Source organism: Gekko japonicus, unplaced genomic scaffold (assembly GCF_001447785.1).
Source record: "Gekko japonicus isolate JY-2015 unplaced genomic scaffold, Gekko_japonicus_V1.1 scaffold378, whole genome shotgun sequence".
Taxonomy (NCBI): Eukaryota; Metazoa; Chordata; class Lepidosauria; order Squamata; family Gekkonidae; genus Gekko; species Gekko japonicus.
Window position 1 is genome coordinate 709,192 of NW_015159722.1, and position 25,604 is coordinate 734,795.

The 25,604-nt window shown below is 43.0% G+C and overlaps 1 protein-coding gene across 1 annotated transcript in view; it reads left to right on the plus strand.

Moving 5' to 3' along the window:
* Nucleotides 1-25,604, plus strand: part of FMN2 (formin 2) — a 267,533-nt gene that overhangs the window by 104,183 nt on the left and 137,746 nt on the right. The window contains exon 8 of the mRNA XM_015421613.1: nt 10,189-10,276. Coding sequence (XP_015277099.1) covers nt 10,189-10,276 — 88 coding nt within the window. The remainder of the gene's footprint in view (nt 1-10,188; nt 10,277-25,604) is intronic.

Consider the following 25,604-nt stretch of genomic DNA (forward strand, 5'->3'; position numbering starts at 1 on the left):
CACTCTTTCACTTCACAACCACTCCTCTTTATCAAATCCTTTCTCTTCAGAATGTACTTTGTCCAAGCTTTAATATATATTGCTCAGTTAAATTTTTCCCTTTTCTTAGGTTTCTGTCAGCTTCTTTCTTTCACACTTTTATAATGCTTTGACAATATCAGGATTTGACTCTCTCTAGTCACTAATATGTCCTCTATAAGTATTACTGCTTTCTTCACCAGAATCCTAATGCCTTTCACAGCACTATGCTGGATTCAGAAGACTGGACTTTTTCTGTTGATCGTTAACTGCTGACTGGCTGACGTCTGCTGACTGTTAACAGCCTCTCTCTCTCTCTTCACTTTTCTTAGCTCCACCCATATACACTCTGAGCCACCAACCAATCACCTCACTCATCCTCCTCTTTCAAACTCCTTTCTCTTCTGAAGCTTACCAAAATTTAAAGAAACACATACATAGAAGTTTAAATCATTGCAAACTGTATTATCATTTCCCCCTAGTATAAGTGGTGATGAAAAGCTTTTTTTCCTGCTCAGGTGCTGCATGCATAATACTTACATGCACCTTACTCTGTGCATGAATCAGTTGTAAGTAGACCTTAGCAGTGGTTTGTATAGGCTCTATGCAATCATATGATAAGTAGGGTAAAGTCAACTGCATTTAATGCATATTCACTGAGTCATTATTACAGGGAAGAGTTTTTCAGTATTACTTCGGTGGCAGTGCTAGTATCTAAAGAGGTCTGTGTGTACCCCAGAGCCCCCAGTGTTCTGGCTATATTCTGCCTTTGTTGCTCTTATTTATTTAAATATTTGTTTCCTGAATTTCAGCTATTTAATCCCAAAATGGCTTACATGGAATACACGTAACAAGGTTAGCAATTAACTCAGTCCTCATGTAGTTCCGGCATCTCCACAAAGGATTGGCCCTGGTTAATGTTCTCTCTTTGTTGGCATCATAGGCTATTGGGGTAAGGGCTTTTAACCTTAGCTTGAAAGACCATTTTTTCTTCTTTCTAAATCTATGACCTTGTTCTGTCAAGAATTAAGAGGCTGTTTGTTCCATGAAACAATAAGCTAAATGGAGTCAAAAAGAAGTGCTCTGGAAGGGGGGGACACTGCCCAGTGTTGCAGTTTAAAAGCAGAGAATTTTAAACATTCCTTCACTTGCCCTTGGCATTTTTAAAAACTGAGGATCTATTATTGTTTCTAATTAGAGAAATGTTTAAACCTATTGTTCTGTCTTCTGTTGAAGAACACAGTGCTTATTTTTACTTGTTACTGTGTATGTGAGTCTAAACAATCTGAGAAATTTTTCATCAATTGTCATACAAAGGAGAATTACCCAGAACTGCTATATATTAATAGAGGATTAGTTCTATAAAACAACACATGAAATGGCATTTGCTGCATCCAGTCATAGAGCTTGGGTACTTTAATGTTAAAAAGAAAACGAAAGGTTGCAGTCAGTCTGAAGACGGTGGTTTACAAAATGGAATAGCAGGCTAGAATTGGATGTGTTAAGTATGTATGAAGACAGTCATGTTAGGAATGTTTTATTATATTTAGTTTTTTTCTTTAACAAGGGTCTGGTTCTGATGCTGAACTGGCATAGAAAGGATATGTTCATATTTAGTACACTTGCATTTGATGGAAAATAAATGATGTCTGATTCTCAGCTCAAACAGAATTTCAAAGAACTTCCACTAATTTTTGGAGCAACATGATTCATGAGTACCTACATTTTGTGCAATGTTGTGTGAAATTAGGTTTTCGTTTTATGCCTCAACAAAAACAGAAAGTGCAGCATAAAGTCTGTCCTTAATATAAGGATCCGGTTTTCCATTATCAATCCTACTGTTAAATGGGTTTGCCAAAGGTGGGAGGGAGCACTCTTCCCTTAAAATTGAGGGGCGGGGGAAGATCTAGCTATTATGACCCTGTTACTTTGTTACTATTTTCCTGATACGTTTGGGGGGGGATAGCTATGTCTAGTAAGGTACCTATTGAATTAAAAATCATGACATTTTAGGGCTTCACCAAATTCAGGATCCCATAGGGGCTCCATGGCCAAGAAACTGTGGGAAACTCTGCTATAGATTAATAGGGAAATTATATATCATTTTAGATTTCATTTATATTCTTTTTACATATATTAGGTGTATTGATACATTTGGTTGAGCAGGTTTAGATGATATATCTAGATTAGTTTCAGATAACAGACTTTGTGTACTGTGTGTCTAGATGAGAGTGTTTTGTTATTTTATTTCTATAGTCTATTACAGCAGATTGTTTAGACGATTGTGCTTAGGAGGCAGCAGTATGAAAATGTGGTAAGGTAGGGAAGGTTGGTGAATGGTAAACACAAGTCAATATAAATCAGACACTTTTATACCCATATATCCTACCCTCCTCCCCTTCCCCCCCCTTTTCGGCTTCCCACAGTGCTCCAACCTCCTGCTCAGTTCTTAAGTCCTCTTAACCTCCTTTTAAATCTATTACACAAATCTATAGGTAACTTACCCTTCCCTAATTTGGTTATACATCTTAATCCATTTTACAATATCTATTAACTTTCAGTAGTTATCAGAACTAAATAAACCATCCCTTACATCCCAGTTGTTTTCCAAATAGTCTTTAAAATCTTTCCAGTCCACAAAAAAATCCTCTTCTTCCAAATTATTAAGTTTGGAAGGTTGGTGAATGTTAAAGGCTACGGGAACATCACCTGCACTTACTGCAATCCAAAAAAGATTGACCTTGGTTTACTGGAATGAGTAAGGGTTGGTCTGGGTAGATCTGGTCAAGATGGTGGTGGGAGTGATGTCCTGCCTACTATTCAATGAGCAGGTGTTCTCTCAAATGGGGCATTGTCAATCCATACCACTCATGCCTGGAACCTGAGATAGCTGAAAAAAATGGGTTTTCTTGAAGTCTGTCTTGTATTAGTGGGCCTGGTTTTGAATGCTTAAGTATAAACATTTACATTTCTTGTCTAATAAGAAATGGTTAAGCTGCCATCAGGAATTTTTTAACTGCAACTGTTATTTTTATGAATTATTTATTGTTGAAGGATTAATGATTTCACTGAATGTTGTAAGCCGCCCTGAGCCCACTTGTGGGGTAGGGTGGGATATGAACTGAAATAAATAAATAAATAATGATTAAGATAGTATGGTTTTATTGCAAACTTCTGACTCAGTATATGAGAACTGGTATCAACTAGTAATTTGGCTTGTTATAATGAGTAACAACTTTGAGATGATGTCTGTTAATATCAGCATTTAAATTTGTTCCAGAAAGTCGAACTTACTGCAAAACAAATTCTGCATGAGCTAGACATTATTTTGGGGGAAAGAGATATTCATATTTTTTGCTCCAAGCATTTAATTGTCTAACATCTGCATTGCATTACCTTTCACTAAATATCAGACTCTTTTTGCTTGCGTTATCTCTACAGGAACAAATTTGGCATGTCGTTTGTTTACTGATCAACAACAAGAGCCACTCAACAGTTAGAAACTTGGTCATAGATATTAGAGTGCTGATAATATCTTTAGCTTCCTTTATGTTTTAAAAAAGTTGTTTTTAAAGCACAGATCCAGATTCTAAACTAAAATAGGATATTTGCATTGTGTCTGAGATGGTTTGATCTTGTAGAGATTTGATTAGCAAACGTTTGTAGTTTCTCTGTTTAATGGCGTCACTAGTCTGTAGCCTGTAGGCTCATATGCTGCAGTTAATGGCTTTATTTTATTTCTAATTGTGGGAACTGCTTTAGGCCATTATGCTAATATTCATATTTTGTGAATTAGTTGTGTATTGTTACAGCCACTGTGCTGGAGGAAATATGAAACCAGAGTACTCATTCAGCATGTTTTTGATTGTGGTGAGCATTTAACTTTGTATATGCCAGTGAGCAAATAGAGGCAATTACTATGAGTTCCCTGGTAATCTGTTCTATGGACCTCTGTAAGCACCACAAATATTCAGAGAGTTTGATATTCATGGCTTCATAATCGATCCACTTAGGACCCTGTATAGTTTCCATATGTATCCCCTAATATGAATATACAAACAGATTTCATGTAACAAATTCTGAGTTGTTAACTTCTTTATATTTCAGTTTTAAACAGACTATGTTACCTGGAGATTGACAAGTGGGCCCAGTATGTTACTGTTTCCTATTATAGCAGACAAATGGAGGACCCATGAAAATTGTGGGGGGATCCCATCCTTTTTGTTCCACCACTCCCTTGCTGGACAGCCCATTCACTGAATGGCTACCCCACTTGCAGAGCTGCTGCCAATGGTGGCTGGGTCATGCAGGGGTAACTTCAGCTCTCCCCTCCTACCGCCCACCCACCCGCCTGCCTGGCACATGCAGTTGCTGCAACCTTCTCTCTTTCTTCTCTAACTCCTGCTTGCTCATCTGGCTTAGGCACAAGCTCCTCCACCTGCTCAGAGCCACTCTGTAGGGGATGCTACCTTATGCTTATGTTGACTGTGCAAGTGCAGACAACATTCTTCACCATGAAGGGGATTTTAGACCCCTTCCATTTTGGGAGGTTCACATTCTTCTGCAAACCCAGAGTGCTTCCTAGGTCTGCAAGAGATCCCCCATCTGAACCTGGCCCCATTCTCTGGGGTTTTTTCATATAAGATGCAGAAGTCAAATATATTTGATTAGTCTATGTTTCTTTGTTTCTCTTGACTGAATGATGGTAACTGAATCTGCCAAGCCTCCCGCTTTTGTTGCTTTCCCTTGAATATATGATTAACATCCTGCTCTGTGTTTGCTATTCATGAGTCTTCTTTTGTAGACCTTCTAACATCCTAAGTTCATCCAAACCTCAATTCTCACTATTTATTTATTTAAACATATCCCACCCTCCCTGTCAAATTTCTTTACATTTCACCCAGGTCACATCCTCCATGCATTTATGGATATATCTGCTTACAGTAAACAATTTTACATAAAATATCCTCATAAAAAGGACCAAGATCAGCCTCCACTGTAACTCTAGTTTCTATTTTCACATATGCAGATATGTGCTGTGATAACCTTACCTTGGGTAAAAATATCCTAAGGTTTGCAACTAAGTATTTGGGGAAGTTGGAATCTGTGTACAGATTTCACAATTAACCACTGTTTTTAAGCCACAATTCAGTAACCTCCGGTTTACTGTGAAGTTTAAATGTAGGCAGCCAACAAACTTTGGTGTATTCTTTAGAACTAAATGGGGATTCTAAACAACAGTTTGTACTTGGTTTATTACGTGTGATGTATTGTCATCTCTGTGTGTAGAAATCCCAGTAGGTATAGTAGCACTGCCCCTTGAGCCTCCTGCATACAGAGATGGCTGCACAGAGTAAATGCAAAACCTAGCTATGCCGCTGCACTCAGCTATCCAAGGTGCTTTTTCTCGCTTTGCCTTTTCTCTATGCCCTCTCCTTGCTATGTTGCTTGAGCATCTGATGAGAAACTTAAAAGACAGTGCTACAAAAGATCTCACTTAATAACATGATTTGTTGCCAGCATACACAATAGATTTCCCAAGTGGGGAAAGGGAGCAAAAGGGATCTCTGAAATCGCTTCCAACATTTAAATGCCTTCCCAGTTCACTCACTGAGTTGTGTCTTCTCAATTCACATGTGAGTCATTCTATGGTGGTTTTTGCAAGCCACGCTGCTGTGGTGGTGCGGCTTGGCGAAGCCCCGCTCCAAGCCCCGCTGCTGGCACCAGTGTGTTTGCTGACATGAACCACACAAACCCACCTGGAAGGTTCATGGGAAGTTCCTGTGGCTTGTGAAGGTGCAATGGCATAAACTGAGGTTCATGAACCGTGCCCAGTTCATCATGGATTTTGGTTCTTAATTCGGGTTATGCCCATTCCTACTCCAGATCTCTTAACTTTGTAGTAGTGTTTTGAAGTGAAGAAGAAGAGAGATTGGATTTATACCCCACCCTACACTGCCCGAAGGAGTCTCAGAGCAGCTTACAATCCCTTTCCCTTCCACTCCCCACAACAGACACCCTGTGAGGTAGGTGGGACTGAGAGAGCTTTCTTGAGAACTGCCCTTGAGAGAACAGCTCTGAAAGAATTTATGACTGACCCAAGGTCACACCAGCAGCTGCATGTGGAGGAGTGGGGAATCAAACCCGGTTCTCCCAGATTAGAGTCCACACTCCTAATCAGTACACCAACTGGCTCTCCAACTGGCTTTTGGACCCACGCCTGCTTCCCCAGTCTTATGGCTGGTTCACTTTGAAAAGTACTGGGTTCGCCACATGGAGGACTCGGACAACGACATGAGTTTGCACACGTTTATTGTACTTAACACAAGACTAACTAAAACGGCCCTACAAGGCCAACTATATACACACCCACCCAGCACAGCCCTAGTCCATTGGAGGGTTTGACTCTCCCACCAAAGTGGCCATTGGTTGGAGCTGGGGGGAACTAGGATCCTATGTTCCCATTGTTCAGGGGAGCCAAGCTCTGGTCTTGCTGCGGACCCCTAATGGTAGTCCATGTACACAACACTCCTCCCCCCATAGTTCAGACCCTACCTATGTGACATAGTCCTGCAAGTAGGCCGGGGGGCCGGTGCTCATGGAGGGAATGCCTGGGGGCCAGTACTGGTTCACTAACCACTGGTTCCGGTTGACTAGCTGTACCCTGTGGTTGTGGCATCAGCTGCTGATCTGTTGGCTCGGTTACTCCCAGAAGTGTTCCGCTTGGCGTAGCCTCCTCGCTGGTTGGGGTGTCGGCTGGAACGCCCGGTTCCTGAATGGTTGTCTTTGCTCCTGTCGTCCACTGGGGAGGTCTCCGGCCTCTGGGAGCTGTTGCCTCAGTAGTTGGTCGATGTGTTTCTGCAGAGGTTGACCGTCGTCAGTTGACACTTCATAGGAGACTAGGGCCTTGACTTTGGTGACTCGGCCTGCGATCCAGGGAGGCTCGGTCTCATAGTTTCGGATGAATACAGGGTCCCCTGGAAAGAACCCTCTTGGTGCTTCGCGCTGTTAGAACCCTCTTGGTGCTTCGCACCTCCTTGAGGCCAGTGCCCAATCTGGGTGTAGCCGATCCAACAGAGTCGCCGGGCGCCGGCCCATCAGTAGTTTCGTGGGGCTGTGTCCGGTGACGGGGTTAGGGGTTGTCCTCTGAGTCAAGAGGAAATGTCCCCTTTGGTGTAGTGGTTAAGTGTGCGGACTCTAATCTGGGAGAACCGGGTTTCATTCCCCACTCCTCCACTTGCACCTGCTGATGTGACCTTGGGTCAGTCACAAGCTCTGGCACAGCTGTTCCTTAAAGAGCAGTTTGTGTCAGAGTTATCTCAGCCCCACCCACCTCACAGAGTGTCTGTTGTGGGGAGGGGAAGGGAAAGGAGTTTGTAAGCCGAGACTCCAAGTGAAGGGTGGGGTATAAATCCAATCTCCTCCTCCCTTTAAATGGCTTTTGCAAGATCCCCCCCTTCCATTCTGCTGGCCTCAGGGAGCCTCCGCCAGAAGAAAGGAGGGAGGGAAGATGCATGAACCTCATGAACTGAACCAGTTTGTGAACTTCCCACAAACTGGGATGGACCTCCATTTTCCCGGTTTGTGCCCATCCCTAGTCTGGAGAGTGATTTTTTAAAATACATCTTTAATTCTATCAGTAGAGAGGCAGTGACTTTGCTTGGGCAGCATTGGATTTAGGGTTGAAACTTGAAATCTATTGAAGAGTTTGAAAATAGCTGCTGAAGTTTTTGCATGAAGGAGTGTTGGATGACGAGATTAGTGACTGAGTGATAAAAAGAAGCTGGGATGTCAGTGAGATATAGTTAGGATGACAATGGCTGGGGCAGAGCTGGAAGTTTTTCCTAGGAGCTTGAATGAATCAAGTTGGGGAGAGGAGAAGTTAGGCAAAGTCAGTAGCCTCAATTATTTTATAGCAAGTTTGAGTCAATTATTCTTAGCCAGAGGGTGAGGGAGCTTTGGAGGTTTGAGACAGAAGATGTTTTATCAATGTACTACATACAGCAGTAGAAAAGAGCAAGAGTCCAGTAACACCTTAAAGACTAACAAAATTTCTTCAGATACAGAATATGAGTCCATCTGTCCTTACATGTTGGAGAGTGAAGTGATTTCAGATGCCAAATGACATTAGCAGGTGAATGACAATAGTAGGCTTGATTGTATTAGGTGTGATATGCAGATATGGATAGTAGGTTTGGAGAAATCAGCATTGGTAATGAGACAGGAAACCTAGGTTTTGATTCAGGAGGATGCATTGTCTTGAGCTTCATTATCAGTTGTGATCCAGCAGTCTCTCTTGCTTATCTCCCTTTGAAATTCCTTTGTAAAAGAACTTCTACTTTTAGGTCAGCAAATGAATGTCCTGGAAGGTTAAAATGTCCCCCCCACTGTTTTTTTAATGTTGTGGTTTCTAATCTCAGACTTCTGTCCTTTTATTCTTTGTTGTAAGAACTGGCCTGTTTGTCAAGCGTAGAGGGTGGAAGGGCATTGCTGACACGTGATGGCATAAATCACATTAGAGGATGAGCAGGACGGGAGTATGAACCTGAGATGGCATGGCTGATATTGCTGGGTCCAGTGATGGTGTTGCTAGGTTCTACATGAGAGCAAAATTGGCAACTTGGTTTGTTGCAGGCCTTGGTAACAGAGTCCATGTTACTGAAGTACTTTATCACTGTGAGTGAGAAGTTGTTTAAGGTTAGCAGACTGTCTGTAAGCAAGAAAAGGTTGCTGCCCCCCCCCAGTGCTCGTGTGAGGGAAGTGTTGCTATCCAGCATGGTTTGTGGGTTGTTAATAATACATTGGATGGACTTGTGTTGTGAGCTGTATGTGACATAGTTACATACAGCATTCCAGCAGGTGGACCACTCTATTTTTAAAGTGACAAGGGGAATTCCTGCCAGTTCCAAACCTCTGAGGATCTTTATGGATTAACAGCTACAGGGTCCCCATGGTGGGGGGTCTTGTAGGTATCATAGCCTTCCACCCAAGTTGGGCTTATTTCTGGTCCTGGAACCCAGCTAGGTAAAATGGGAGAGGAATAACAGAAAACAGTCAACAGGCAGGGAAAGGGTTAACTTCTCTCTAACCCTGCAAACACTCCTCCTGAACTAGCTTTATAAGACAAACTTGAGAGTGGAACCCTGTGTTGCCTCAAAATTAGTGGTCCTGCCTTAATTCCAATGTAAGCAGTGTGTCTTAAATGACTGTTAAATATTAAATTTCAATAGGATTAAGGCATGCCTATCCTTAATCACTATTGATCTTTCTTTCTTTGCCAAGATCTTATTCATGTGTATATCATCTTTCTGGGTTATATATTTTAAGTATAGCTAAGTTTCATAGAAAAGCTGTATTTAGTACTACTTTTTACCTCTTGGCAGACATTTAGCTTCAGGTATGGCCTGCCAAGTCCCATTCAGTCACTCTTTTCCAATAACATCAATGGGATCTAAAATGATAAATATTGGTGACTGAAATTTGCCCATTGTAAATGTTTCTGATGGTGCTAACAATAAGGTTTGTACCATTGGGTTTAGATGTAAACATTCACATAAATGTGATTGAAATAACTTTAAAGCTATTTTGATTTCCCCCCAAATTATTTATGGTTTGTTTATTTAAAATCAGAAAAAACAGGCATTTGATCCTACTATACATGATAGTTGTAATCCTGCTGAGACCAAAGAAATAGCCTTCTATGCTGTAATTATGTTTGTTTTGAGTTTTTAAAAAATTGCATGGTTTTATCTCTTTGTTTTCATTAAATTGATTGTCCCAAAATGTACATGGTTGTTTTCCTGTGTGTGCATACTACAGGATAAAGCAGCCACAGAAATAGTCTCACAGTTTTAGTTTACATCTACACTGGAAACCATTGCGTGGTTTTGGAAGCAATATCAAATATAATGCATTAGCCACAGTTGGAAATTTCTTTGACAGTGCATTTTATTCGGGTTGTAACAGGAGTGAAGCGCTGAAGCTAAAATATACATCACTGTGGGCTGGAGGCTATTTGCATCTGTGAGGCCATACAATGTCCAATGATGATCAGGACTTTTACTCCAAGTTCTGGAAGCTGTTTTAATAATATAATTTGTGTTATGGATTTCTGATTTATAGCATGGGAAAATACATTGGAAAATAATAAACTGTTCTTCTTTTTGATAGGTTGTCAAATTGTTGAGCAACAAAAGATCACAAGCAGTTGGGATATTAATGTCCAGTCTTCACTTAGATATGAAAGATATACAGCATGGTGAGTGAAATAAACTTTTATTAGATTTTGTTCACGAAGATAATTTCATCTTTTTTGTACTAAAAATCACACAGTAATTAAAAAATAGCACAGTATGGAGAATCAGTTGCATATCACTGTAAACCCTTTCCGCTTGAAATTTGAGGGCTTCGGGAGTACTGTGCTGGGAATGTTTCTGTGTGAATCCAAATGAAATTAATAGGGATTGGACATCAATTTCATTGACGTTGTTGAATCCCTCATGTCTCCTTCCAATTTAGAATGAAGTGTAGTTGTTTCCAGCATACAAGAAGAATTAATAGAATTAAATACTTGGTGCCTTTCACAATAATTCCATCTTTCTTTTGCACCAGCACCCCAAATAAAGACACAAGACCACCATCTGGGTTTAACTAATTTATTTAAATATCAGATCTGTATCATACTTAAATATGCTGACTGAATATTTAATTAGGGCAGATTGTACTAAGGCTGCCAGCCATTTTGTTCTACTTTTCAAAGGCTGCCTTACCTGGCCTGGCTTCAAACTCAGCCAGTGGCATTCCACTGGTCCTGCTTACCCTCACCTGCACATCATGTGCTGGGGGGTGCTAAGCCCCATACCCTTCCCCGATGCACCATGAGGCCATTACCTGGTTAAATATGATGTTGCTCAGCACCAAGGCTGCTCCTTCCTCAAACCCCACTCTGCTGTAAAGCTAGTGATGGGCTAGTCTAAAACTCTCTCCATCTATGATGCCTGTCCAATCATCCCTGTCCATTGTGAGCAACCGGCCAATTTCTTGCCAAATCAGTTATAGGGATGGGCATAAACTGAACCATGAAACAAAATTTGCTACAAGTTTTGCTCTTTGTGGTTCGCAAACCAAAGTTAGTGACGGTTCTACTGTCATGAACCACGGACATTTAAGGCAGTTTGTGATGCTTCGTGGATAAAGCAGAAAACAGGGATTTAAAGGGACTCTGAGTCATGGGGAGTGCCTCCCTGCTGCTTAGCTGTTGTTTTTTTTTTGGGGGGGGGTTCTTGTACAGTCTTGGTTTGTGCCCATCCCTAACCAGTTATACCCTAAATAGTCAAACCAGGCCTTTCTTTCTGTCCATCTGTTTTATATGTATTAACACCCATATAACCCCAGGTCACTGCAAAGCAGGCAAACAAAGGCACCCCCACAGCCAATTGGGAGAGCCCAAAAAATTCCTGCTTGGCCCTGAAACTGGTGAGCCCATGATGTTCCAAGAAAGAGCAGGTGGGTCAGCAGCAAGAGGGGAAAGCCTGTTGAAAAGGGGCAAGACTTTCTTAAGTGTTCCTCAGCTTGTGCTTCCCCAGTTGTCTGATGCTTTTCAGCAAGCCTGTAGTCAAAGCTGGGCTTAGTCAGTCAGTCATTTGCCAACCAAAGAGAGCCACTGTGCAAAATTAATGAGAGCTGCTGCTGTGAAATAATTGTTTCCCCCCCTCCCTTTGCAAACTTCTTACCACAGTAAAGTGGAAAATGGCCACTTTATTACTTTATAGTGATGGATGCTAAACTCTCACCAAGGTGCCAATGGACAAATTGCTCAATCTATTGACACACACTCCCCCTGTCTTTGTTAACAGCAAATTAGTGGACATCAAGGAGAATTTTTTTAAAATAAATTCTGGATGTCATAGATATAACAGAAAAAAGGCCTTGCAAGCACTGTGTTGGGAAGGGTGACAGAAAAATATGGATTGTTGGTGTCTAATATTTGTAGCCCATACTGTGATAACAGTGCCAAAAGAGTGCAAGCCATTGTTCTAGGGGGGAAAAAACTAGGCATTCTTTGTACCTTGTTTTCCTCACAACTGGAATCTTGTGTTGATTTATTTATTTATTTATTTTGGGATTTATATCCCGCCCTACCCGTACGGCCCAGGGCGGCAAACAAGCGGCAACGCCGGAAATAAAACATAGGTTACATTAAAACATCAGTAAATACAGACTAAAATGGTGCTCTACAGTTCATTTTAAAGTTCAAGATGGTAGATGTCCCCCACTGGCGGCCGATGGTGTAAACACATGAGCGCCAGAATGATGTTCCTCTTCTGGGCGGTGACTGCCCCCATCCAAAGCCAGGTAGATGGTAAATCAGCCACGATGGTGGTATAGTGGCGGCGGCTCCTACTCAAAAGCCTGGCGGAAGAGCTCCGTCTTGCAGGCCCTGCGGAACTGCACTAGGTCCCGCAGGGCCCTGATCTCCGCCGGGAGCTCATTCTACCAGGTAGGAGCCGCCACCGAAAAAGCCCTGGCTTGATGTCCCGGGGGCCTGGAACCTCGAGGAGGTCCAGACTCCCTGATCGCAGCGCTCTTGGGGGAACAGGATTTTTTTGTAATATTAAATCATATTTATGCATTTTTTTTTTCTGGAGCAACATACTGCTGGGAAGCAGCCCCACAGCATTTGCCCAAACTGATCCTAAAAGCTTTGTCTCAGACATCTTGGAGTGCTACATCTTGGAGTGAGAGCCAGTTTGGTATAGCGGTTAAGAGCATGGACTCTAATCTGGGAGAACCGAGTTTGATTCCCCACGCCTCCACATGCAGCTGCTGGTGTGACCTTGGGTTAGTCACAAGTTCTCTCAGAGCTGTTCTCTCAAGAACAGTTCTCTCAAGAGCTCTCTGAGCCCCACCTACCTCACAGGGTGTCTGTTGTGGGGAGGGGAAGGGAAAGGAGATGGTAAACTGCTCTGAGACTCTGAGTGAAGGGTGGAGTATAAATCCAATCTCCTCCTCCTCCTTCTTCTTCATGTTGGAGCAGATGCTGTCAATTCAGTTTTGTTGCAGTTGCCACAACTAGTCAATGCATTAGAGGTACTTTCTCACGGCACACATCTTGATTATCATGGATATACACAGGCAAAAAAGGCCTCAAGGCATTCAACAGTTAAAAATATAATACAAATTAGTACATATGTATAAAACCAGAAAGATTTGGACTGAGATACTTGTTAGTGGATTTAATTAGTTGTATCAAAGATTTAACTCTTTGTTTAAAAACAGTGATGCATTCCTCAGTATTAAAAATAAGTTTTATTTCTTTCTGTTAATTTATGGCTACTTTGATCTGGTGTTGATGAAATTAAATTCTGTTTTTTCTACCTGAAGTTTCCAAATGAACATCTTCAGTACATTAAGACCGTTCAATTGCTGAAGCTTTTTGGATGGATGTGGGATGGCCTCCTCACTTTCAGTGATGAGAGTAGAGAAACCTTTCCACAGACCTTGAGTCTGAGGTTCCTCCAGATTGATATTTGTATTGCTTTTACACAAAAGATACCGATTTTCTTGAATGCCTACCAAATGAAATCATGGAAGGCATATCCCTTCTTTCTGGTTTCATACAAAGTAATACAAATAACTAAGAAAGGACAATTTAGTAAGATTTCTCTTTACCATAGTAAGCAAATAGAAATAGAAAAGGGGGTGGCTGAAGAAGAAATGGGAGGTGTCAAATGGAAGATGTGTAGACTTGCCATTCCCTGGGGGGTTGCCCACTTTTAGGGTCCCTGATCCGCCAGCCCAGATCTGGCCGGCAGGGGGAAACCCGCTCCCAAAGTGCTGCATTTGGGCCAACGTGCCTGGCGCAATGATGTCACCTAGAGGGGACATCACGACGTCGGACACGTTGCGGGAGGATGCTCTATCATTTTGAGGAAAAACTCTATGGTTTTTCCTTGAACAATAGAGGCCCCTCCCACAATGTGCCCTGCATGATGACATCACTTTTAACTGATGTTATTGTAGCGCGTGCTAAGCATGCATGCCGAAGATCTCCCAGACTGGGATAAAGACCCCCTCCCCGCCAGCAGCCAAGTAAGACCTGGCAACCGTAAAGGGGTGTGGTTGGAGGAAAAGGGACCATACTAAAGGGGAAAGGGGGCCAAGTTGTACTCCTTTGCCCAAGGTCCACACAATCCTGAAATCGATCCTGCCTTCCAGCCATCCAATCTTCCCTTCATGCTTCATTTGAATTAGGGGCAAGGGCAAATAGATCCACATCCTAACTGTTGTGAATACCTCTTTTTTTAAAAAAACACAAGGTCTCGTTTACCTTTAAATACATTGTATTTAGCAATAAATACCTTCTAAAGGCTGACTGATAGCATAACCTTGAAAGTTTCATATTAGGAGACATCTTTGAAGGTGTCTGTAATTCCTCTCTCCCCATTGACATTAAATGATGGCTTTGCATAAAAGGTGAAAAGTGGAGTTATATTTATATAGAGTGTTCTTCATGCCTCCTAGGGTCTTATAATAGATTTAAAGCAGATGGAATGGAGCTGTGTAGTGCCAGCTTACCTATTAAATAAATATGGTTTCAAGTACATTGCAGACTTAATAAATCATGAAAACATCTTTTTGACTTTCCTAGCCTACCTATTTTAATTGTGGATTCTGTTTGATATTTTGTTGAATGAATTACACACAGGACAAACGTTGGTGTGCGCTGTCAACTTGTGAGTTACTTTTAATCACAATTTAAGCTTTTATTAAGTTGTTTTCATGGTTACTAAACTTCCTCAAGCTCAAGCATTTAGGCTGGTAGTTACAGATTGAGGCGCCAGTACTGGCGCCAAGAAGTACTTGGTATTTCTAAAGCTGGCAGATGTAGTTCAGTTAAGTCATAGAGTGAAATCTGAAAACAATGATATGGTCCTTTCCTTCAGTCAAATATTCAGCTTGGTTTGAGCTAATAATGAGAACCTTATGAACAAAGGAGTCCGCCTAACATCTGTGTCTGTGGTAAAGCCAACACAAGTTGATTGAAAATTTGCTTGCTTAACATGCAAAGCTAACAATAATATGGCATGAATGTCAGTCGTTGAAGGGGTCAAGCGATGCTATGTTTAACCTTTATCCTATTAGGATTAAGTGTATGTAATTGTTCTGTCCTACAAACTCTCGCATAGAATTCGTATTTTTATCTTCATTTTCAGTTTGATTAAATGCATTTATTTTGGCATAACTAATATTTTCTGAATTATTATATCGTAGTGTTTAACAGTGTTTACAATGTTTAACAATGTAAGGAGTTGGACAAGCCTAGTCAGAATTAGTGATAAATTGGTGATAAATTAAATGGGTGATAAATTAAATAGGTGTGGAGACAATTGACAAGAAAGCCAACTGCGAGCAAACAAGACCTCACGTGGCTTAAATATGCTTCTGCTTTGCATTTCTTCCCAGCCATTTTCTATATAGAAAAAATTGCCATTGCTCCTGCCAGTTCTAATGATAGCAAGTTTTGTCTTTCCTTCTTTATCTGTGTATAGGAAAGAAAATTTCCCCACCTAAATCTAGTGAGTTACGCTCTCACTGAGATGGCTGTATGCAAATAACTCTGCCTCATTCCCCCCACCTGCAGTATAGATATATATCAGTTCACACATAACATTTTTTATATATGGGGGTTGGTATGATTATTCTAACATGTGGTACATTGGGAAATCATACATGCCTACTCACCTGAAGAAACAAAGGCCATCAATTGTCCCAATATTTTTCTGACACTACATGAGATTCATAGAACACTTTCAGGCTGAGATGCTGTTGAACAATTATCAAGCATGATCCAATGGAGTTGATGAACAATAGATTTAGGTAAGACAAAAATGTACAACTTTATTTAGTAATTAAGTGGTGGAATTTACCACCACTATATGTTGTGATGGCCATAAGCACAGGTGGCTTTAAACAGGGATTAGACAGAGTGATGGAGAATAGGTCCACAAGGGGCTACTAGCCATGATGATTAATGCGAATCTTCATATGCAGAGGCAGTAAACATCTGAATACCAGTGGAGGCAGCATCAGGGAAGGCCTTGCTTTTGTGCCTTGTATGTTGCCCTCCAGGGCAAATGGTTGGCCACCCTGTGAAACAGGATCATAGAATCATAGTTGGAAGGGACCTCCAGGGTTTGATCCTGCAGAAAGCAGTTTCTTCTTAGCTGTTTGTTCTGTGTGCTCATACATAATGGAGTAGTATGCCCTCATAGTCTGACTATCAAGTCTGCTTTTATGACATAAGAACATAAGAGACGCCAATGTTGGATCAAGCCAAAGGCCCATCCAGTCCAACACCAGTGCCACTGTGTGCCAGTGTCACACAGTGGCCAGAAATACCAGTGCCATCAGGAGGTCCACCAGTGGGGCCAGGACATTAGAAGCCCTCCCACTGTTGACCCCCCCCCAAGCACCAAGAAGACAGAGAATCACTTGCCCCAGAGCCCCTATCTATACCTTGTGGCTAATAGCCACTGATGGACCTCTGCTCCATATGCTTATCTAATTCCCTTTTGAAGCCATCCATGCTTGTAGGTGCCACCACCTCCTGTGGCAGTGAATTCCATGACGCCCACTCGCCCATCCTTGACAGATCCCCTTGGAGTGCCTCACAATCCTCACTGGTTTTCACCACCCTGAACAACTTTGTATCATCCGCAAATTTAGCCACTTCACTGCTTACTCCCATCTCCAAATCATTAATGAACAAGTTAAAAAGCAGTGGACCAAGTACTGATCCCTGCGGTACCCCACTGCTTACCACCCTCCACTGAGAAAATTGCCCACCTACACTCACTCTCTGTTTTCTATGAACTAGCCAGTTTTTGATCCATAAAAGGACTTGTCCTTCTATCCCATGATTTTTGAGCTTACTTAGGAGCCTTTGATGAGGAACTTTATCAAAAGCTTTCTGGAAGTCAAGGTAAATAATATCTATTGGATCCCCCTTGTCCACATGTTTGTTCACCCCCTCAAAGAACACTAACAGGTTAGTGAGACAAGATCTTCCCTTACAGAAACCGTGCTGAGTCTGCCTCAATAGGTTTTGTTCATCTATGTGCCTACTAATTCTTTCCTTAATAATGGTTTCCACCAATTTACCCGGTATCGACGTCAGACTGACTGGCCTGTAATTTCCCGGATCTCCTCTGGAACCCTTTTTAAAGATGGGAGTGACATTAGCTACCTTCCAATCCTCAGGAATGGAGGCAGATTTTAAGGAAAGATTACATATCTTTGTCAGGAGATCTACAAGTTCACATTTGAGTTCTTTCAGAACTCTCGGATGTATGCCATCTGGGCCTGGTGATTTTTCAGTTTTTAAGTTGTCTATCAGTTTTAGGACCTCCTCTCTCGTCACCTCAATCTGACTCAGGTCTTTCAACACCCCTCCTGAAATCAGTGGTTCTGGAGTGGGCAAGCACTTCTCATCTTCCACAGTGAAGACGGAGGCAAAAAATGCATTTAGCTTCTCAGCCATTTCCCTATCATCCTTCAATACTCCTTTTACCCCTTGGTCGTCCAAGGGCCCCACTGCCTCCCTGGCTGGTTTCCTGTTTCTAATGTATTTGAAGAAAGTTTTATTGTTGGTTTTTACGTTTTTTGCTATATGCTCCTCATATTCCCTTTTTGCCTGCCTGACCTCAGACTTGCATTTTATTTGCCATAGCCTGTGTTCCGTTTTATCAGCCTCACTGTGACTAGCTTTCCACTGCTTAAAGGAATTCTTTTTACTTTTTACAGCCTCCATTACTCTGTTTGTTAACCATGCAGGCTTTTTCCTATACCTGTTTGTGCCTTTCCTAACCTGCGGAATATATATTTTTTGAGCTTCTAGGATCGTAGTTTTAAATAGATCCCAAGCTTCCCCAATTGTTTTGACCCTTTCTACTTTTCCTTTCAGTTTCCTCCCCACGTGTCCCCTCATATCAGAGAAATTACCCCTTTTAAAGTTAAAAATGGTTGTGTGAGTCTTTTTGGCCAATTCTCTATTTGTACAAATGATGAACTCAACAACATTATGATCACTGTTTCCAAGCGGTGCAATCACTTTTACATCTCTCACCAGGTCTTGAGTGTTACTTAGGACCAAATCAAGGATCGCCTCTCCCCTGGTAGGTTCCGTGACCATCTGCTCCATAGCACAGTCATTTAGAGTGTCTAGAAACTCAATCTCTTTTTCCCGGCTAGAACACATATTGACCCAATCAATGTGTGGGTAGTTAAAATCACCTATTATTACACAGTGTTTTTGTCTAGTTGCTATCTTTAAGGCATTCATCATTTTATAATCCTCCTCTATCTTTTGATCTGGTGGGCGATAACAAACTCCCAGTGTTAAGTTTCCTTTTGGCCCCCCTATTTCAACCCATAGAACTTCCAGAAGCGAATCCAATTCACTTAGCCTCTCAATCTTTCTAGACTTTATACCCTCTCTGACATACAGAGCTACCCCACCTCCAACCCTTCCCCCCCTATCCTTCCGATATAATATATAACCGGGAATCACTGTGTCCCACTGATTTTCCTCATCCCACCAAGTTTCAGAAATACCCACAATGTCTATTTTTCCCTCCCTCACCAAGCACTCCAACTCCCCGATTTTACCTCGGACACTTCTAGCATTTGTATAGAAACAGCTGTAATTTCCCTTACAAGTTAAGCCTGCATCCTTCCTCTTGCTATCTCGAGTCGTTGTCCGGCAGTCCATGTCACCAGCCATGGCCTCTGTGGACAATTTCAATCCACCTCCCTGTAGAAAAGCAACAGGTACCCCCTCATCTCTCTGAGATGAGCCAACCCGAACCAGAGACTTTTCATCTCCTGTCGGCTTTCCCCCAATATTCAGTTTAAAAGCTGCTCTGCCACCTTTTTGATTTTAAGCGCCAGCAGCCTGGTTCCTTCTTGGGACAAGTGGAGACCGTCTCGCCTGTACAGCTCCCTCTTGTTCCAAAAAGTATCCCAGTGCCTAACAAACCTGAACCCTTCCCCCCTACACCATCGTCTCATCCACGCATTGAGACTCCTGATCTCTGCCTGTCTCTCCGGCCCTGCGCGTGGAACAGGTAGCACTTCTGAGAAGGCTACCTTGGAGGTCCTGGACCTAAGTTTCCTGCCCAGCAGCCTAAATTTCTCCTCCAGGACCTCACGACTGCATTTCCCCACATCGTTGGTGCCGACATGCACCACGACCACTGGCTCCTCCCCAGCACTATCTACCAGCCTATCTAAAACATGCATAATGTCCACTACCTTTGCACCAGGCAGGCAAGTCACCATATGGTCATTATGCGGGTTCGCCACCCAGCTGTCTACCTGCCTAAGGATCGAATCACCAACTACCAAGAGCCCCCTCCCACCCTGCCCAGGGATGGTTCCTTGGTGTGAAAGGATACCCGCTCACCAGCTGGGGAAGGGGTCCCTTCTGAGGGCACATTCCCCTTATCCTCAGCATGGTGCCCTGTTTCTCCTTGACCTTCATGCTCTCTGACAGCAGCGGGGCTGCCAGATCCAGGGTGGGACATATTTAACAAGTCCCCGAGAGTCTTTTCTGTGTGCCTGACTGTCTCTGCTTCTCCAGGTCAGCTACCTTGGCCTCAAGAGAGCAAACTTGTTCCCTGAGAAACAGGAGCACCTTGCACCGAGCACACACCCAAGTCTTCTGTCAAGTGGGCAGATAGTCATACATGTGACACTACGTGCAAAGCACTGGATAGCCCCCAACCCCCTGCTGGCATTCTGGCTTCATAATTCTTTTAAAATAAGTAAATATAATCCCCCTTTTAAAACCCTTTGTATTTATGTGGTTTTTCTTGTCAAAGTCAACTTACCTTACGGGGAAGACAAAGAGCCTAGGGCCTTGGCTTTCTGGCTCTTCTTGGGCTTCTTACAGAGTCCCTAGGCTAAGAGCCACAGGCAAAGAGCCCTTTAGCTTGTGCTTTGGCTCGTGCATCTGGCAAGGTGCTTTCTTAAATACTGAATTACAGTCAATCACAGTCAAACAATGCCCCTTCCTCTCCCTCTCTCAAGCAGCCAGGACTCTGCAACAACTCTAATCGCTTTCACACACCCCCAAACACAGTCCTCCCGCACAATATCCTCAGCTGAATCCCCTCAGCTGAAAGCAAGTAAAAAAACACTCACCCCTCTAGCAGCTCTGTCTCCTGCTCCTGCTCTGAGCTCAGCTGGGTCTTATGATTTCCCCCCTTCCTACCTCTATGTGTGGCTTTTCTTCCCAAGAGAAGGGAATGAATCATGGAGGCAATTGTTCAATGGCTAAGTTAATCATTAGGCATAATAATTAGGCATGTGAAAAGATAATTTACAGAGCTGGTTGTTAAAAGCATCAAAAATAACAATAAACATTTATTTTTAATATATCCAGAGCAGAAAACCTGGCAAAGAAGCAGCTGGGCCTTGGGATGACCAAGGTATAAAGGGACTGCTAAAAGAAGATGGGGAGATGGTGGAGAAACTGAATAAATATTTTGCTTCAGTGTTCACTGTGGAAAGCGTGGGGGCATGTACCCATACCACAAGCACTGTTTTCAGGAAGGGATTCTGAAGAACTGAGTCAAATTGAGGTGACAAGATATTAAGTTTGGGGAAATTACTTATTGGGGAAATTAAAAACCAGTAAGTCTCCAGGTTCTGATGGCATAGACCCGAGACTTCTTAGGGAACTCAAATGCGATATTATTGATCTGCTAACCCATATATTTAACTTATCACTAAATTCAGCCACTGTAACAGAAGACTGGAGAACAGCAACTGTTACACTGATTTTTAAGAAGAGGTCCAGAGGGGAACTAGTAAATTACAGGCCAGTTAGCCTGATGTCTGTTCCAGGCAAATTGGTCAAAACTGCAATCAAAGGTAAAACTATTAGGTGCAAAGGCTGCTGAAGGCAAATCATTGTGGCTTCTGCAAATGGAAGTCCTGCCCTCACTAACCTTTTGGAGTTCTTTGGGAAAGTGAACAAGCATGTAGGTAAGGGTGACCTGGTAGACATTATATATTTAGACTTTCAAAAGGCTTTTGACAAGGTACCTCACCAAAGACTCCTAAGTAAACTCAACAGTCATAGGATAAAAGGACGGGTTCTCTTATGGATTAAAAATTAGGTAAATGCAGGAAGCAAAGAACAGGAATAAAATGACAGTTCTCATAATGGAGGGATGTAAGCAGTGGGGTCCCACAAGAATCAGTATTGGGTCCAGTACTATTTAATCTGTTCATAAATGCTCTGAAACTAGGGGTGAGCAGTGTAGTGGCCAGGTTTGCAGGTGGCACAAAATTATTCAAGATGGTAAAAACCAAGGCTGATTGTGAAGTTTTCAGGCAGATTTCCACAAATTGGGTGAGTGGACAACAATGTGGCAAATGAAGTTCAATGTTGGTATAGTAAGGTGGTGCACATTAGGACAAAAAATCTCAAATTGAGGTGTATGCTAATGGGGTCTGAACTTGCTGAGACTGAAAGGGGAAAAGATCTTGTGGTCATAGTAGATACCTCAATAAAAGAACCAATCCAATGTGCCACAACAGCAAAAAAGGCAAACCCTGTGTTGGGGATTATTAAGAAAGGGACTGGAAAGAAAATGGCTAATAATATAATGCCCCTATATAGATCAATGGTGCAGCCTCATCTGGAATACAGTTTTGGTCACTGTATCTTCCAAAGGTCATTACAGAGCTGGAAAAAGTACATAAAAGGGCAACCAGGATTATTAGGGGATTGGAGAACTTTCCCTATGAGGAAAGGCTGAAGAGTCTGGGATTTTCCAGTTTAGAAAAGAGACAAGGGGGGGGGACAGGACATAGAGGTTTATAAAATTATGCTCTGGGTGAATGGAGTTGACAAAGAGATTTTTTTTCTCCTTCTCTGAAAATACTAGAACTCAGGGGCATACAATGAAGTAGATTCAGGAGGGACAAAAGGAAATACTTTTGGTGTAGTGCCAGTTTGGTCTAGTGGTTAAGTGTGCGGACTCTAATCTGGGAAAACAGGGTTTGATTCCTTACTCCTCCAGTTACACCTGCTGGATGACCTTGGGCAAGCCATAGTTCTGGCACAGCTGTTCTTGAAAAACAGCAGTCTCTGTCAGAGCTCTCTCAGCCCCACCTACCTCACAGGGTGTGGGGAGGGGAAGGGAAAGGAGATTGTAAACCGCTCTGAGACTCCTTTGGGTAGTGAAGGGTGGGGTATAAATCCAGTCTCTTCTCTCTTCTCTTCTTCTTTATCTAGCAAGTTATCAAAATGTGGAATTTGCTGACAGAGGATATAGACAGCTTTAAAAGGGGATTAAACAGATTCATGTAGGATAGGTCTATCAGTGGCTACTAGCCATGCTGACTGAGTGGAACCTCCACATTCAGAGGCACTAAGCCTCTGAATCCCAGAGCCAGGAGGCAACATCGGGAAGGCCTCTGCCTCTATGCCCTGTTGTTGGCTGTGGTGGACTCTGGGCTTGGGATCAACCTGCAAGAAAAGATACCTGCAGTCATGTGACTAGCAGTGGTGATGTAATTCTGATGCAGAATTTGGGGGGGGGGAGTCTAATGATAAAAAAGAGAGAGAAAACTCTTGACAGTTGGAGTTTCGTTGTTGACACTGTCGGTTGTTTTTTGGTCAGTGGGTACTGTGCTAGCGGACTGACAAGTCATGTTGGACCTCACTGAGTCCAAGGAGCAAATGAGATTTCTCTACAGATTCCAATATTAATCTGAGAAAAGCCAAACTAAAGAGTTTTAAAAAGGAAAATAAGCTCCTGGTGGTCAAACAAGAGATTCACATCTCTCACACATATAATTTATACCCTGCTGAAGAGAGAGTCGGGTTTAGTGGATTTAGTGTGTGCCAGGAGGATTTATAGTGGGTGTCCAAAAAGAAACAGGAAAAAATTCCAAGGCACAGTGGAGGTATTTCTCTGTGGAGGTGCAGAGTACCTGAGAAATCCAAAAGAGGTGGGCAGACAGTGTCAGTGGAAAATAAGACTGCTCCAACTTGTGAAAGATTCCAGGAACAAATCCCCACATACTCAGAAATAAGAGGTTGGGCATTGTGTGAGACAGGATGCTGGTCTAGATGGACTACTGGTCTGATTCAGCAGGGATCTTCTTATGTTCTAATAAATGTATTTAATTTTTATATATTTTATTTTATTAGACTTATATCTTGTCCTCCTCAAATTGTAGGCTCAGGACAGGTACCAACATATAGATCTGCAATTAGTGCAGATTTGCAATTAAAACATATTATAACAATCCATTTAAAATCAGTAAAATCACCAACATACTAAAACAATATGCCTCAACAGATAATATTGTGGTCCAATCCAGTTTCTAGGATCTGTGGTCACTGGAGGGGATACCAGATCAAAGTGTATGCCCGCTACCTCAAGTAAAGGCCCAGTGGAAGAGCTTCATCTTACAGGCCCTGTGGTACTGTAACAGGTCCGGCAGGGCCCTGATCTCATAAGGCAGCTCATTGCACCAGGCAGTGGCCAGAGCCAAAAAGGCTCTGGCCCTGGTTGAGGCAAGTCAGACATCCCTAGGGCCAGGGACTACCAGGAGATGCTGGTTCGTAGAATGCAATGTTCTATGGGGCTCATATGGGGAAAGGCGGTCTTGAAGATATACAGGCCCCTGGCCATATAAGGCTTTAAAGGTAAGCACCAACACCTTGAAACAGATCCGTTATTTGTAGAAAAAGAGCTGTAGGAGCTCATTAGCATATGCCACACCCCCTGATATCACCGGAAGTGTGTCATAAGGCCACACCCCCTGACATCACCAGAAGTTACTCTTTGAGAAATTGAGGGAGTTACTCTTTGAGAAATTGAGGGAGTTACTCTTTGAGAAATTGAGGGAGTTACTCTTTGAGAAATTGAGGGAGTTACTCTTTGAGAAATTGAGGGAGTTACTCTTTGAGAAATTGAGGGAGTTACTCTTTGAGAAATTGAGGGAGTTACTCTTTGAGAAATTGAGGGAGTTACTCTTTGAGAAATTGAGGGAGTTACTCTTTGAGGAGTTACTTTTTTCCCACCATAGAGAACAATGGAAGGGATAGGGGCAACCTGTTTGGGGGCTCGTAGAATTGGACCCCCTGGTCCAATGTTCTTCAATCTTGGTTGGTATCTTGGGGAGAGGCTCCAGCAGCTACCCTGCGAGTTTGGAGCCTCTTCCCCAAGCCCCCTCCCCTCCAGCCCCCAGAATATACCCTATGTTTTCGCCATTGACTTCAATGGCCCATAGGATATAATGGGGCCGAAATTGACATTCGGCTGGCCCTTTTTCAGGCCCGGCGCGAGAAGTGGAATTTGCCCCTATGAGTCCAAGGCCACCACCCCGGGGCTCAGGGAGGCAGAGAACGTTTCACCCCACCCCCCCTGCGGGCGTCGCAGCTGCTGCCGAGAACAGCCTCGGCCAGGCAGAGATGGGGGGAGAGATTTTTCCCGGGGTGCGTGGCTTCGCGCACCTCTGGGAAGGTCTGGGTTGGCCCTGGAGGCCTAGTGGAGGCTGCTGGAGCAGCTTCGGCCAGGCAGAGAGAGACGGGGGGAGGAAGCCGACTTACCCTCCTGCTTCTTCCTCGTTCTGGAACAGAAGGAGGCTGGAAGCAGAGGGCGGCTAGAAGAAGGGGGCAGGGCTTCGCCATGTGACCGCCCCCCCGTGCCTCTCTCCCAGTGCGACGTACCGGTGCACTCCGGTCCGATCCGAGGCCTGAATAGAAACATTAAAACAGGTTTAAAAACAGTGATAAGTATATAAAACAAAACACATACAAACATGGACAAAAGGAAAGGTCGGTGACAATCCAGCCAGAATTCTTTCCTCAGTATTCTGAATCTATTGTAGCTTCCCTGTACTCTTCAAGGGCAGCCAGACTGCAGTAGTCTAATCTAGATATCTTTTCCCCCAGAAAGGCCACAGCTAAAGCTGGTGAAAGGTGCATCTAGCCACCACTGCCACCTGCTTACCGAACAGGAGGCCTAGGTCCAGGAGCCCCCCAAGCCACAAACCTGCTCCTTTAGAGGGGATGCAACCCCATCAAGAACAGGAGATTCCTCAGTTTCTGGGTCAATCCTTCCAATAGCACCTATGTCTTGTCAGGATTAATTTTCAGTTTATTAGCCCTCATCTATCCCCAAATTACGTCCAAGCTCCTGTTCAAATCAAATAATTTATTGTTACGGCCAATTGACCAGCAGTGCAGTAAAACAATCTCTCCTTATATATAATTGAGTAAGAACATTCTATATGAACATTCTAAATTTGGCCCCTTTAGTGTATGGACGCTTGAACTGTCAGTCAGAAGACGCTGGCTGGGTTGACTGGCTGCTTTGTGCAGTCCCGCCCAGCGTTTCAAGGTCTTTTGCTGATTGGACTTCACTGCATTCCACACCTCAAACTCACCCCCCTCCCCGCAAGGCAGTTGGAATGTCAGTTGCATATGGAACCTTCAAGGTCTTTTGCATATGGAAGCTGATTGGACTTCACTCCATTCCACACCTCATACTCCCCCC